Below are 15889 nucleotides of genomic sequence, written 5' to 3'. Positions count from 1 at the left end.
AGTGTTAGCTTCCCCTCAAGAGTCTAAATGAGTACAAGCTGCTGCTTCTTCCATTAGCTTCCTAGCTTCCAGTCTCACATCATCAGATACACTGTTCTTTCCCCTTTTCAGGAGACAGTCACTGTGGGTAAATATTAAGCATTTTCCATTGTTTCCTGACCACCCTAAGTCTTCAGTTGAGGAGGATTCACTATCCTGGAAGAGACCAGTACACAAAGGCACACACTTGGGATGAGACAGAAGTAATTATACAGCAAATGCAGAGTCCACTGCTACATCTTGTCTAGTTCAAATTTGAAGTTCTAACAATCATAATACCAGCTAATACCTGCACACCAATGTCACTCCTGTGAAATGCACAACTGGCATGCTGAGGAAGTCAAGAAAGGCTGAGTCCAAAGGTATCTGAGTTGTTCTCTGCCACTGGAAGCGCATCTCTTTTCTCTGAGACAGAGCTTACATTTGTTCTCAAGATACAGCTCTCCCTAGTTATTGCCTCCTCAGGTCCTAAAGTGAATGTGCTCGTTGTGTTTGGTAGCCTGCATGACGCGATTTGACCTGTCAGTGCTGTTTCAGATAGTCAAGAAAGGATGCCCTTATGGAGCAGAGGACATTCAGCATCACCTTCTTGTGTTCTGCTCCCCTGTGGAGTGCTCATCACGTTATAAGGCATCTCAGGAATCATAACTGTTCATTTGACAGCCTGCCACCTACTTAGACAAACCCACCTGGAAAGTGATAGACAAACTACATGGGGTTCTAAGCTTCCAAAGAGCTTCCAGTTTCACAGAATATTTGTGCTGTAAATAAACAAACATCCACATGTGCTCAGAAAACCTAGTGATGTTCCTCCAGTTAGTAACTGTTGATGTCACTGCTAAAACTACCTCTCTTAATGGGCAGCTCAGCAAAAAAGTCACCTGGTCCAAATGCAATGTCATGACTGCTGCTGCTGACACAGCAAGTAAAAGCCTTTGGAGGCTGATTGATGCACCAGAACTTGACATATAATTTCCCACAAACTTTATGTATCTTGGATGCTTTTGATAGCAGAGAAAGGCTGGGCCACGCCACTAAGTGCAAACGTTCCTCGTCATGATGGTGAGCAGAATCATTTCCCTGAAAGCAATTTTTTTTTTTTTTTTTTCCTAAATCTGCCTGGTCTTGTCCTTCGTTTCCTGCCCTGCAGCTCCCGGCCTCTGCTCCGGACCCCTCCCAGTGCTCAAGTCGACCTTCTCTGACCTGCCTTCGCCTCTGTCCTCTGCTTGGGGTGGAAGGGCTAGGGCTCCCGGCGCGTCTCTGGAGGTCTCGGGGAGCTCTCCCCGGTGCCAGCCGGAGCAGCGGCCTCTGCAGCAAGGGAGAAAGGAGCCGGCTGGGGCGGCTTCCCGTGCACCGCCGGCCGCGGCCCGGCAGGCGGCAGCAGCGCAACCCACAGCGAAGCTCGGGTCACGCCGGCTCGGCTCCGCGCCCGCGGGCCGTCGTGTGCTTCGCTGCGCTGCCGTGAGCGGGGGCCGCGTAATGTTCCGCTCCCCTGAGCCGCCCCGCCGGCAGAGCGGCTGTGCCTGAGAGGCGGCTGGGCTACGGCGGGCCCCGGCTGGGCGCGGTGCCATGCGGGGGAGCCCCGGAAGGACTGAACACGGAGAGATGTCCCGTCGAGACAAAGGGGTCCCGGAGGGTGAAGCCGCCCTCGCCGCGCCCTCTCAAAGTGGCGGCAGCCACCCGTTCTCGCAGCTGCGCCACGCCGCCCCTCCGCGCCACCCCCCGGGAGAGCCCCCCAGGCGAGGGGTTTCCGCTGCTGGGGCTGCATGAGCCCTACCGGGAGAAAGAGGAGGAAAAGGAAGGAAGGAAGGTGGGGGAGCTGCTGTGCTGCGGCCAGGAGGAAAGCCGCTCTCCGACCGCGAACTGAGCTCAGCACCGCCGCCTGCCTTGCCTCCCCTTGCCTCGCCTTCCCGTCCCTCCCTCCTCTTCTCCTCCCCCCGCTCCCGCGCCTCCCCCCGCCGCAGACGGCTGTGAGCCCTGATGGTTTGCGAGCGGAGTTGAGGGGGCAAACTTTGAAGCCCAGATGCCTCTGGGGCTGCGCGGCAGAGGGCGGCTGCTCCTGCAGGCACCTGCCGCCGCCCTTCCCCCGGCGCTGCCGCCCTCCGCGGAGGTGGCCGGCCCCGTTGCCGGCGGCCGCCGAGGCGGCGGGCGCTGCGGCCGCGGCTAGGGCGGGCGGGCGGGCGGGCGGCGGGCGCGCCCCCATGCGGGTCCCGGGCTGGGGCGCGCCGTTGGCGGCAGGCGGGAGCCGGGCGGCGGCCGGGCGGTGCTCTCCCGCCGCCTGAGTGGGCGCGGCGCGGGACGGCGCGGGACGGCGGCGCGGGGTGCCGGGAGCCATGGGCTATTGCAGCGGCCGGTGCACGCTGGTGGCGGTGTGTGGCGCGCAGCTGGTGAGTGGCGGCGGGGGCGGCCCGCGGAAGGGGGGGTGGTGTTGGCGAGAGGGAGCCCCGGGAGGGGAGGGGGTGGCGGCGGGGCGGGTCCCGCGTTGTCCCGATGGAAAGCCGCGGGGCCAGCGCCCGAGCTCTGGGCGCGGGGCCGGGATGGGGGACCCGTGAGGTAGCAGGGTGGGACACAAGGGCTGCATTACAGGTAGTTTCGCGGAAGCTCTGCTAGGGAGGGTGCGGTGGGCGCACGGCAGAGTTAATAAACTGCGTTGACTCAACTTGGTACCTGATTTTCTCTGGCAAGCCGGCCGGCTTCGCGTAAAGCAGGGACGCGGCCGTGTCAGAGGTGATGCACAGCCTGCGAACAGTTTGCCATACAGGTGTGTGTGAAGTTCTGCCCGAGCTCTTATACCCACCCCCCTATGCCTACCCTTCCCCCAACCTTGTCAGACTTAATGGCCAGTGGATTTTAACGTTATGTCATTATGTTGTTACAGAACTAAACCAATTACATATTTATACTTACCTTTAGGAGAGACATGTGGCAGCGCTTGTAAGCTCAGCTACCAGTGAAATTAGACTGAGTTTAAAAAGTAGGCTCTGAAATAATGATAACAAAGAAGCTGCCTAAAAATAGATCCTTTTAGCAAGACAGTGAGACCATACAATTGTGTTGTAGCACCTTAGAAGAGACTGGGTTTTAAGTAAAGAAAATAGAGAAATATCTCTTCCTGTAATAGATACTTGGATTATTTTACTGTTGTGACATCAGATACATGATATATAGAATTCATGTGATTTGGATGCAGGGACATGCAGCTAAAGACCTATGAATGGAATATGCTCCATTTCTTATTTTCATTAGACCAAGTGTTCATGTGCTGGAAGCACCTTTGTCAAGCAGTTAACCTTATAGCAGGGAGGAAATAATTCACGTTACTCAGTCCCTCTACCTTATACTGAATAGTTTTGCTGAGAAAGTGTTAGTCGGTATCAATAGCAACCAGCATTGTCACCAATTCCTCTCTTGCAGACAGGTACTAAGAGAACTACAGAAGACAAAACCCAGTAGATTTCAGGGACCAAAATCAGTAAAAACAGTACATAGGGAAAAGAAGATGTGTTAGCAGATCAGAAATTCAAAATGCCTATGGTCTTTCTATCTGTTATAATCAACCTTTAATCCTTTCATGTTCTGGGAAGCATGCTATCTGTATATACCCACCTAAGTTACCCGATTCTTTGTAGCTGCATGTGTCATATCAGATGTGATTTATTCATGCACACTGTCTAAAAAAAAAGAATCTTGACTAGAAGTAGTGAATCTGAGTGGAATGGTAGGAATGTAACCTTTTCCAGCAATTTGGAAACATAAAATTAATCCCTGAAGTTCTTCATATCCATGTAAGTTTCAGAGGAATACTTCTCAGTTTGGGTTTTTTGTTTTTGTTTTTTTTTTTCCTTGCAAAGGAAACAAAAAATGGTTTAAACTGTACCTTTTGCAGATAAAAGGTTGATTTTATTATTTTTTTTTATGCATTCATCAACTAGGGGTTATGATGACTATGAAATGTACTATTATGTTAAATTATTATTGTTCTGAAAGTCTGTAAAGGAAAATGTATTTGCTAACTCATGGTGAGAAAAATACATGCAAAACTCATAGTAAGAACATCAACGGAAGTGCCCCATAGGAATGTATCAGCAGGTGGATAAGCAGGTAAGCTCATATAGAATTGTAGCATTACTGTAAGCTAAAAGTGGTCGTAAACTACAGGGTCAAATATAGATCTATAGTCCTATTTTAAAAAAGTAAATATTGTGTTCTGGAGTAGCTGAAGTGAACTTTTGACATCCTTTCATAAACTGAAAGCAAACTTGAAATTTTTTACTGAACAAGAAAAAAATGTGGTAGCAGCAACACAAACCTCTGAATCACACTCAGCCTATATAATGACATTTAGCTAGATCCAAAGCAGGAATAATCTTTTACATGAGCAAAAAGGCTTGTGAATGGAAAAAAAAAGATGCACTTCCTTAAAATCACGTCATAGTCTTTCATGTGCCATATGCCATCAGATGGGAACAGGTCATGAGTTTTAAGTCAAGGAGACTTAATTCTCCTAAGTAGGCCTGTGGGTGATAGATCAGTTGTCACTACTTCTTAGGTAAAGGCTACTTAAAGGAGCAAATGCTGTCAAGATTCATCCTAGAATTAGCAGCCACGTTAATGCCGATGCAAATCAGAGAGGAGGAAGAAGTTTTCTTGCCTGAGGAGATGGGCATAGGAGGCATTTCTAAAATGATAACCATACTTAAAAAAATGCAAAAAAACTTCTAGTGTGAAGATTATTTACTACTGATACCTGAGTTTTAGTTTTAAAATGGTCATACTTGGAGTAGAAAATACACTTCCGTTTGAGGGGAAGAAAGGTTTCTTCCATTTTTTAAAAATATTTTCTTCCATCTCTGCAGAGCTAGGGAGTGGTGATCTAATTTATCTTTGTAGGCACTGTACAATAAATAATATTGAGGAATACTGCAGTTCATTAGAGAAGCCATTGCATACTGTACATGTATAAATGATGTAGATGTTGTGAATGGACAAAAAAAAAGTGGTTGTTTCAAATACTGGTGCAGGAGTAGAGCTACATCGACTTGAGAGACCCTGCACAGCAGAATTATTTTCATAAATGCATTTTAAATGTTTATAGCTAAGGCAGCATACTGTACTATCAGATTATAAAAAACCTCAAGGAATGTTTCTGTTCTCAAAGGAATACTGATCATTACTCCCCTGCTTATTAACATATACCTTCCTGTTTGTGCTCTCATTTGTACTATGGAAAACAACCTCAGACAGCTCATTTACCTTCACATTTATAGCCAATGAGAAGAATTAACAGCAAGTAAGAGCTAATTTTGTCAATGTTACAACCAAGGCATTGGGTTCTGTGTACACAGCTAATTATTTCAAAATATCTTTTAATTTTTTTTAAGGTACTAATTTTGCTCTCTGTTGTCCTTTGTCTACGTGAAGATAACCCTGGGCATAGGGGTTCTGTGTTTCTTCTTGTATGTCAACTATCCTGGTTACACTGAAGGAATTCTCTGCTATGGCATTTTGTGCTTTAAACCTTTTTATTTTTGAGTGTCACCTTTTCTATTAATAGCTTGCATGAGTAACACTAGTATCTTGTTGCTTAGTCTTTTTAATAGCAAGAGCAGCAAAGGTGAAATTGACAAGATTTATTGGGCTTTGTAGAAAGCTTCAAGAACCCCATGGAAACCAGTTTGGAACTTTATATGTGTCCACTGTTGCTGCTTGGGAGAACTGGGAGTAGTGGCAAAACAGTAAAAAGTACTGCATGTTTTCAACCTAGAAGCTCTTTTCTTAAAGTGCAGTGATGAGAAAGGACAACATTTCTTCAGGAAACTTGAAGTCTTCAGAAATCATTGCCTCACTGTTTCTATCTGTCAGACAAGGACTGCTGTACTCTCAAGGCTAATTAGATGAGAGATAATTCATTTGTGCATTACCTTTTCTCAGTTTCTATCTGAATTTACTGAATTTATTTATGTAATTTTATTGTACATTTTCCCTGTTTTTTCTTTTTCCTTTTTTAAGGTGTAATGCAGTTCAGATATTCCATACATATTAAAAAATATGTAAAATTTTAAACAAGCTGCATCTATCCCAGGGGCCAGTTAGTGATTCTGAGGAATTCAGTCTGATGCTATAAAGAAGCATGTATTATAATGGGCACAAAGTCCCCAGTTTCTGAAAATCAGTTTTTTTCACAGGCGTGAAAATGTATGTTTGCAGTCTCTCCTTATCCTCACTAACACCTTGCTGTTTGAGGCATAAGACACCCAACCTGGTTTTATCTCTTTGTGAACTCTTCCAGTTACAGTTCTGGCTGAAGCCACTGGCCTGGTATGTCATTGTGGCCACGCAGAATGACAAAGGCATCCAGATTTGATTCCTTTTGATAACGTAGGCCCAGTCTTTATCTTTGCCTGGAGCTAGTGGAAAAAATGATTGAAAAACTAGCATCTTATATGGATATGTCCTTGTTCTGTGCTTTTCCACAAGTGAATAATGTGAATTAAGAGAAAATTCAAATACTTTATTTCAAAAACTGTATCAACTGAGGTTATTTTTATACTTACCTGTGATACCAACATCCATAACCACATATTTAGCTACCTTATTGCACACAGAGGTATGGATTTGATCTGTGGTGAGAAAAAAGTGGTGGGACCACGCAAACCCAGGAAATTAATTACATACAAACTGGGAAGTATTGCCTGCCGCATCTCTTCTGTGACTTCTGACATCATGGAAGATGCCTGTAATCTTTATTGCACACTTGACGTAAGACTGAAGTGTGCCCTGTTCCTTTCAAAGTCTCATGTGCACTATAAAACAACAGTATGTGTAGCTACAGAGAACAGAGGTTGATTCTTAGAGAAAAAAATCTGCGTTAGTGATCAGTCCTGTAATGTTTTGGCTTGCCTTTTTTTAAACATGAACAGCAAATATCCTCATGCTTGTTCAGACACTTCAGGAATGGGGATCATAGCAACTTCTAGCCTCTATCACAAATCTACCTACAAGGTTTAGCACAGTTTAATACCATGAATATTCTTGCTTGGGGAAAGACCTGTGTTTTAACAGTTTGCAGGTTGAATTGTCTCTGGACCTTCAGGGTGTGAGGTTTACCAGATTAGGGTGAGGTCCCTCAAAGAGCAAAGTCGTGGCATTCACACCAGATCCTCTTTAGGATTAGCTACTGTACAGCTTTATATAATGAAGAACATAGTTTTGTTAGTACAAGCTCTTACACCATGCTTATCATCAGGGTATTTTCCAGTAGTACACAAAACCACTTCATTTGTGTTTTTAGCATGTTTGGTTTTTCTTGTTTTAAATTTCTGTCATGGGGAAGCAGTAGTGATTTTTTTTGGTGTTTATGCTTTTAATTGCTGGGGTTTTGGGAGGGTTGTTTTTTTCTTTTTGCATGTGTGTTTTAATTGTGTTTCATTGTCACTGTTGCCAATAGTTTTTCAGTAGCAGCTGTAGGAGAGAAGTGGAAAATTCTGATGACATGTACATGTTCCTACATTTTCTGCTAACAAAAGGGGAATTAAAGGCATGGGCTTTCCATGTGGAATTGAAAGTTATGTTGCTGCTCTTAGACTGCAGATGTGTAGGTTTATCAGTCTACAAAGACAGTAGAATTGTTTCTTGTGTTTTAGATAGTCCTTAAATATAAGTACTGCCTTTGAAATTGTGACTGTGTCAACAACTTGTGTCGGTGCTACCTTGAAGTTCTGCTTCCTGCTTTGTTTCAATTGTGATAGAAAAGTGTAAGTTTTAGTTTCATTGTATCCAAAACCATTGTGGTTCTACTAAGCAGTGAAAATAAGACAGTCGTGAATAGCAGACTTTCCACAGATGTATGTTCGGATGCTGTTGTGTAAGGAGATTTTGAGGTGTTGGTAGGAATATATAAAACAGGAACTTGATCATGAATTCAGAGAACTAGCATCTTTTATTGCTATGAAAGAAATATGTAGCAACCTTTTTAGCTTTACGTGAGACCTTGGTAGAAAATAAACACTTTCTTCTGTTCTTGAGATAAAATACTGATGATTCATAACCAAACTGTTTGTTGGTTGGTTTTGGTTTGGTTTTGGTTTTGGTTTTGGTTTTTTTTCCTGGTAACTAGAGGTTGAATATAGTGATGCATACAAAAAGTGAATGTCAGAGGTAATGCTCTATTATGTCATTTAATTTAAGTAGCTTGATGTTCACTATGAATAGTGCAGTATTATTTTTTGTAAAAGTGTGAATGAATAATAATTGTGAATGACCAATTCAAGAAAAGTATGTTGTTTTAAGTTACAGGAGTAAAAGATTTCAGACCAGCTGAATAGCAGGTTTAATTCACTACTTGTTGAAACTGAACTTCTTCAGAGTTCAGTGAGCAGACTCAACATTCAGATACTGTGATGATGGGTAGGAGAGAAAGGCTTAAATGGGTTGAGAGGAGCTGAATAAACTGCCTGAATATAAGGACCTAGAATATCTGGTGAAGTTACTTTTCTTGTATAGCCATGAGGAGAATCTTTGACGGTAGGAGTTAATTTCATATTGACACAAATTTGTGCTAGCACCTTGAATGATGAGCGGCAGGGTGTTTTCTTGTTTTGTTTATTTTGGTTTGTTGTTTTTTTTCCTTTTGTTCCCCCCCCCCATTTCTTTACAAAGAAGTATTAAGTAAGTGTTTTTAAAAGACACTGAAACCTCTCTGTATTCAGTGGAGAGAATTTTCTCATTTTGTAGTGAACAGAAAGGAACAGGTTCCACTGCAGAACAGTTCAAAGCAGAAACTTAATGTTTGGAGTCAGTAGTGACTTTATTGTCCCAGGCTGAGCTGTGGACATGTGTACAATGCAAGTGCAGCAGATAAGTTTTGTAAGCTACTACTTGATGACTTTTTCCAGTAAAGAATCTAAATCCATTTGAGGTCTTTTCAGTATGCTGATGCATCATATGACATGGGTCTCAGCATCTAGTTTCAGTTAGCATGAAGTTTTGACTCCCTGGACTTAGGGACTTAGATTCAGCCAGTATCTGAAAACTGCGTTTTTGGTCCCATGGTTCCACTGAGCTGAAGAGATTATCCTAGGTGTAAAATGCCAAAAGAGACAGTTATGCCAAATGACGCTTTAAAAAAAAAAATGTATGTCAGAAATCTTGACTTTCTGACGGATCTTTAATCTCCTCTCTGGTCCAAAAAGGACCCTTCAGAGGGCAGGTCTGAGTTGACTAACATTATTTCTTGCCCTAAACTTCCTTGTAGATTTGTGTCTTAAAGGAAGCAGTCCTTCAGCTTAAGTAGGCTTCTCAGGAGGGGCTGGGAGAGGAGGAATCACAGGCCCATTGTATACTCTTTTGCCATTCACAGTACTTATTATTTACATTTTCCTCCTCTTGCATTTTCAGTAGTCACTAGTGGACTTTTTGGTTTTAAAGGTGACTGTGATCTGCATATTGAGAAATGCTGTTTTGGAAGAGTATTTATGTCTGCATTGACTGCGGAAGGAAACTAAAAAGCCTGGCTTCACCAGGGCAATTATCAGCTTTTGTGTATACGTCCCATAACAGCCCCTAAAATTTTAATGCTAAAATCAAGTGGATAAAACAAATTTTTGCTCTCTTTGGGTTTTGGATGTTTTTCTGTAGCTTCCAACAGGAGTGAGGAGGAAGACAGGGATGGCTGTAAAGAATGTGTAATCATAAAAAATGCACTGAAAACAATATTTTTAACGCCTCAAATAGTTTATTTTCATCCAGGTTTTTTTTTTTTTTTCCAGTTATAGTGAGTAAAAGAGAAGGGCTGTGAAGTGATACCTGGGCTGTAAAGTAGAATGGACTCTGTAGTTGAAATGACATTCCCATTCCAGAGTTTATTTTCTCCCCTCTCCCCAGATGTACATGTACCAGCTGGATGGCATTGGAGAATTGTTTCAGCATTTTATCGTTCTATAGCCCTCTGATAGAAATGACATTTAGAAGAAAAATTACTGATTTCTGTGTTCACTAAGAAGTAAACATGCATAGCTAATAGTTCTATTCACCACAGATCATACTTATGCATTTTTAATAAAAAGTTGATTTTAATTCATACATAACTTATGAGAAATGTTTATCAGTTTAGGGCTCTGCTGATTCCCACTTAAATTTTACATATATCCAGATACCTTGAAATGTCTTTCATTTGAGGTTCAAATTTAGCTTTTATAGACAAACTTGGTTCTCTGCTGCCTACATGATGATGTAATGTATGTAAGAAATGCTGCTTATTATACTGATTGCTAAAATCAGTAAAAGTATCATTTATACAGCATAAATGATTCTCAGATTTTCCTATGCTGTTTGAAGTAACAGCTTTCTAACACGGTTTCTTTGTTTTTTTTCTTTCTTTTTCTTCCCCCCCCCCCCCCCCCCCCCCCCCCCCAGCTGGGATGGTGGACTGCATCTCTAGTGACAAGTCACCAGTTACATGTAACTGGAAAGTTCACAGTTATATGAATGGGAATAGGAAAAGTCTGTTGTATCCTATATTCATGTCATAACAGATTGAGGTCTGGTTTCCTCCCCCTTCCTTTTCTTATGAAGGAGTTCCCATTAGTTGAGTCTTGTACAGAAGGCAGTATGTGAGGTTAATACTATAATTTCTGAGATGTGTTGAAATGATGATACCTGTCATGTTTGTATGTCATGTTACCTTTCAGAAGGCAAAAATGCAGGACCATCTGCAGATGGAAAGGTTCATGCTATCTCATTTATACATGTAATGAATATGCTCTGAACTGCCTTATGGAGGTGGCTGCCTGCTTCCATCCACTGTATAGGGATCTTTGAGTTGCTGCCCAGCTGGGAACAGAACTGCAGCTTCTCTTCTGCTTGTACCTTTATTTACTTCATTATATTGTTAAGCCTGCTTATCTTTGTATGAAAGAAGAGAAAATAGACTGTGGAACTTTTTTTTTTTTTTTTTTGAGTGATGCATAATATTACTTCTGTATCAATGGAAGTCATGCTAGAGATCTAGAACAAGGGGCAAAGGGCTGCTCCTGTTCACTTTGAATAGCATTTACTGTCTCTCTGTCTGATCCCACAGTAATGAATTAAATGGGTCTAAAAGAACAAGATGGAGATAAAGGGTCTTGAATCTAAAGTACTGACTAATACTTGTGTAAGAAAGATTAAGTGTTTTAGGAAATTATGTAGCTCCTTTCCAGGTGATTCACACCATGGGTCAGTTTACTAAAATTCCTTTAAACTTCTTCATAACTACTAATTGGCCCTCAATCGAGTATATTATTGTTTGAAGATAGAAAGCTTTTGTGAGGATAGGAAAATAGATGCTACCATGTCTCTTCAGAACAATGCATGGATCTTTGAAAAGCCATTCTTCAACAATTAAACAATATGTGAAGTTTGCAAATTTTTTGCCATGACCAACAGTGGCTTAGCGTTTTTCATTATGCTTGGTCACAGTCTCTGTGGCAGGCTGTTCTATTACAGAGCACAGAAACAAAAGGAGAAAAAAGCCTGTTGTGTGTCATTGTTGCCTTAACAAAGCCACAGATAGATTCAACTCAAGATACTGTTCATTGTGCACTTGAGCCACCAGTGACAAAGGTGCTGTAAGTACCACTGGATATCAGGCAGTCCTATGTCATTACATCACTGTTCAAATTGGCAGAGCAAATGTCAGTAAAACAAATGAACGCATTAGCAGCTAAAGGAATGCAAAAGAGTAAGAGGCTTGTCTGGAAAAGAAAAAAAGAAAATATGGATGTTGTAAAGTTGATTTTCCTTTTTTTCTTTCTTTTCTTAAATTTATTTTTAAGTTCTTGGCCATGCCTGTCTTGTGTCCTTGAGGCTGGTTAGCTTTTATTTTCTTTGACACTAGTAGCAGTTACAGGCAGTGACAGCATCTGGTAACAAGCCAGATGATGGCACTGGTAGTGTTAACATAAGACATGGACTTCAGTGTTTCCTGAAAACAAAGCTCATTGTTTTGGATTTTATCAGACTGGCTTTCCTGAGTGTGGAGCTGGCAGTGAATTTGGTACCACAAAAACCTGGAGCTGGATGCAATATTCCGCAATTTTTTTTTTTCTTTCTTTTATTTTTTTTTTTTTTAGATTAAAGCCATCATGCAGGGGTAGGGCTGTAATGGCAGGTACAGGAGAAAGCTGTTGGCCTCAACAGCTGGAAAGGATGGTATTTTCTGTGTTGTGCTAAACTGCTTTTTCAGATGCATAATAAAAGTTATTTATGGACACCGATAAAGTATCTGTTGTGTAATATCACAGATAGGCATAAGGACAACAAAAGGCAGGTGTTCTAGTAAGCCCTATTTGCTGCAGAAATGTGCTGTTCTTTGTGAATTGAAATTAAAAAAAGTGTGTAGGGGAATGATGTGTTTTTTTTCCTAGTTCCTGGCATTTTGCAATCATTCTTGCTTTGCAGTGTGCTTACGAAGACAATTATGTGGGTCCCATGTCAGTATTATATTTGTCATGACTAGCACCTTATTAGAGGACAGCTGCTCTTCTCTGTCCAGCACATACACATAACTACCACTGACAACAGAAGTTATGAGTGTAACCCTCCTCTGTGTTACACTGATGAGGGATTCCGGAGCTCTCATGGTTTCAGTTAATTAACTGCAGGAATGAAGCAGTGATGGATCTTGGGACTTATTCACGTACTTGTTCCAAGTGCTGTGGCTGTAAGATTTTGAACTTCCAGCAGTTATTACTTGGCCCTTGTAACAGGTGACTGAGAAGGGTGCTGTCCAAATACAGAAGCATCTGAGTCTCTCAGGTTGTGCTGAATGCCTACACTGGAAGGTCAGATATTCAGGTCCCTATCAGCTTAGGGCAGCCACAAGGAAGACTGGTGTGCTGTGGATATTTCCAAGTTGTAAGCATTTTATGGTAACTCCTTAGTCTCTCTCATTCCATCAGGATTAAAAAAAGGATTTCAGTAGATTTATCCAAAGTTCCTCAGATGCTGTAATGGTGGTTTGGTCACTGTCACTTCTGCTGAGAACTGGACCTATTTGGAGCAAAGAAGAATATAGATGTGGCACAGTACCATCATAAAGCCATTAAGAGCTAATGTAAACTCATCCAGAGAAAACCATTTGCAATGAACTAGGTTTGTTGGCCATATCAAATCCAAGAACATATTCTCAGGAACCACCTCTTGGCATTTGGCTACTGTAATGAGTTGCATGTGTGCAGTCTTACGTGCTTGCTTCTGTCAGCTCAGATCTCCATAGCTCATAGTGGCTAGCTCAGACTGGCTTAGGGGATGTAAACCCATGCCTCTGTGTTTATGTTGATTTCTCGTTTGTTGCTGTTTTATGTTTGCTTTTCAAAATTTGAGTAAATTGGAAGTTCTGCAGTATTTGGGGTGATGTTTTTTTTTGAAGGTGAAATCTATTAGTCGTAAAACTGCAGCATCTCTTCCAGACAGTTTCCTTACTAATTTAAGACAAGACAGTTATTCAGAGCTACAGTGATGAATGGATTGAACAGTTGATATTTGACATTTCATTTTATGATTGCACCATTTAAAAATAGCTGGCTTTTGACATGCTGGTAGTATGTTTTTATATGAATTAGAAAATCTAGATTTATAGTAAGTAAATTCCCTGTTGCCTTTTAGCTTGAGGTCTCTGGAGAATGACCACAGTCTAGAACCTAGCTGTTCTGGTGTTCGGCGCAGGTATGGACACATTCAATAAAGGTGGCTTTGGAAGGTGGGGACTTCATTTACCCTCATAGCTGGACTGGTTAGGTGATTGAGAGAAACGTGGAATAGCATCACAGTCAGTGGTAAACTTTAAAAGGAAACAAGTTTTTAATTGTCTGGGGTATTTTTAATCTCTATAAAAGTGGAAACTGGTGCTACAAACAGGTGCCAGAAAGCTACTTTAGAACCTCACTCTCTGAGGCAGTTTGGAAGGTATGTCTGTCATAACTGGAATATATGGGAGATACCAGCCTTGTATTTTAACCTTGCTAGATTTCAGGAGAACTTGATTCCGAGCTTCTGCCCTCTGCACCTGCATGATTTAGGACAAGATTTTGCTGCTCTAACAGATGTCTCCCTGTGTTTCTAGTGCCAAGCTGTGGCTGGGATCTGGGGAAGACTGATGAACACATACTCAGTGTCCTCTGTGTAAGCTGTGAATGGTGGCATCCAGAGGGCCAAGAAATGCTGGCACTCTTCTTACCTCAACACAGTGATGGCTGCCGACTTGGCCACATTCTTGCAGTGCTAAATGATTTCACAGTGAATTGCCTCAATTGCTTATCTGAATAATCCAGCGGGAAGGTGGAGGAGGAGGTTTGTGCTCAGTCAAAGACTTGAGACTCTGGCACTGGGTTGTCTCTGGTCTTCTTTAGCAGAGAGTTGTAGTTTAGAGCTTTTATCCCATTTATTTTGAAGATGTGAAATATGTTGGGAGGAGTGTGCTGAGGCATGCTTACTGGGGGAAGGGATGAGTAATCTCCCAGGACCATTTCCATGTGCAGCATCAACAGGAGTATGTGATGAACCTGTCTCTATGAATGATGTGGTTCCTGAGAATTCTGTCTTCCTAATTGTGCAGATCTTTCCTAGAGCAGCATGGGTTTGTGCTGTGGGTTTCTTACATAAAGTTCAGCCTAGACCCAAGTGATCAGTGTATGATGGTGGGTAACTATGCAGTTCCACTAAAAGTATGGTACTCTACATCATAACCATCCTACAGCTTGTATAAGGTCAGCATTCTAATGCAGCCACCCGAATCGCTTTAGAACTTCAAATTTGATAAAGGTAAAATGTGCTTAGAGAATATTTTTTAAAAGGTCAGAAAGTAAACATGTTTTGTTTTTTTTTTTTTACTTAAGTTGAATTTCAGCAGGTCTAAGGTTAAGGTGCGGGATAAAGAAAATCTCTAGAATTATGTTATACTTGACAGAATATTGATCAGTAATTGTCTTGACAGGAGCTGATGGTGAGCTGAAAAGCAGTTTTACAAATTTACATAAATACATTTGATTGGCACTTCTTGTTGTTATGTTGTTCTGGCTAGATTTTTGGGCCACGGTTTGCTTCCACATTAACGTTTCAGGAATGTTAGACTATCCTTATTTTTTATTAAACATAGTTTAGAAAATTCTGTTCTTCAGTTAATATTCCTAATATGTGAGAAAATAAATGCTTCCTTGGACATTCTTCATTAAATTAGTAAGTTAATAATGTTTTACACGGTGGTGGGTTTACTAAATACCCCACACTGTGAGTAGTGGTACCATAAGGAAGTTGGCCCTGGAAAGGAAAAGCATTTCTGTAGGCATTTAATAATCCCTTAAGGAAGATGTGTATCTACGAAGTTCTTATCAGAAGTCTCCCTATGATTGCAGGAGTAATACAAGGTCTTTCACTAACCAGCTGGCATAATCTTAAATTAAGTATTCCTAGTGTGTGTTATTGGAGATCTTGGAGAGCATTGTACCTCTTTTTTATTTGCTGCCATAATTTCCCATCCATGCAAGCACCTGAGAGGAATTCCCACCAGCTACCTCAGCACCTAGGCTGCCTATCAAGATGATGGAGACAGGCAGGTGCCTCTAGGGGGGAATTCACTGCTCTTTGTCAGCATTTTCAAACTTTGAAAATTGAAGTGCTCTAAATCATGCTCTGGAAGAACCAGCACCTCTACCAACCTGATAGAGAATATGGGGTCCTGATTAGTATGTAGGGTACACAGAGTACCTATGCTCTTTCTGCCCCCATGCAGAACCTACTCCATGGTAGGAATAGGTATATATGGACCATTTTTTTCTCTTTTTTTTTTTTTTTTTTTTCTGTCTCCCTCCTCTGT

The 15889-nt window shown here is 41.9% G+C and overlaps 1 protein-coding gene across 4 annotated transcripts in view; it reads left to right on the top strand.

The window, feature by feature from the left end:
- Positions 1-2233: 2233 nt before the first annotated feature.
- NKAIN2 (sodium/potassium transporting ATPase interacting 2) overlaps positions 2234-15889 on the top strand; it is a 558646-nt gene continuing 544990 nt past the window's right edge. For 3 of the 4 annotated variants that reach the window (XR_009744502.1, XR_009744501.1, XR_009744500.1), the window contains exon 1: positions 2234-2426. Coding sequence is in view for 1 of the 4 variants with exons in the window: in XM_061460014.1 (XP_061315998.1) it covers positions 2373-2426 (54 nt within the window). In the remaining 3 variants the exon portion in view is untranslated. The remainder of the gene's footprint in view (positions 2427-15889) is intronic. The other variant, XM_061460014.1, reaches the window with a different exon arrangement.

The sequence above is a fragment of the Pezoporus flaviventris genome, unplaced genomic scaffold (assembly GCF_033815535.1).
Source record: "Pezoporus flaviventris isolate CSIRO_AGI_PZ_B2104156 unplaced genomic scaffold, CSIRO_AGI_Pfla_v1 ptg000031l, whole genome shotgun sequence".
NCBI classification, from domain to species: domain Eukaryota; kingdom Metazoa; phylum Chordata; class Aves; order Psittaciformes; family Psittacidae; genus Pezoporus; species Pezoporus flaviventris.
Note: the sequence above shows the minus strand (reverse complement) of the source record. Positions and strands in the feature narration are given on the sequence as shown.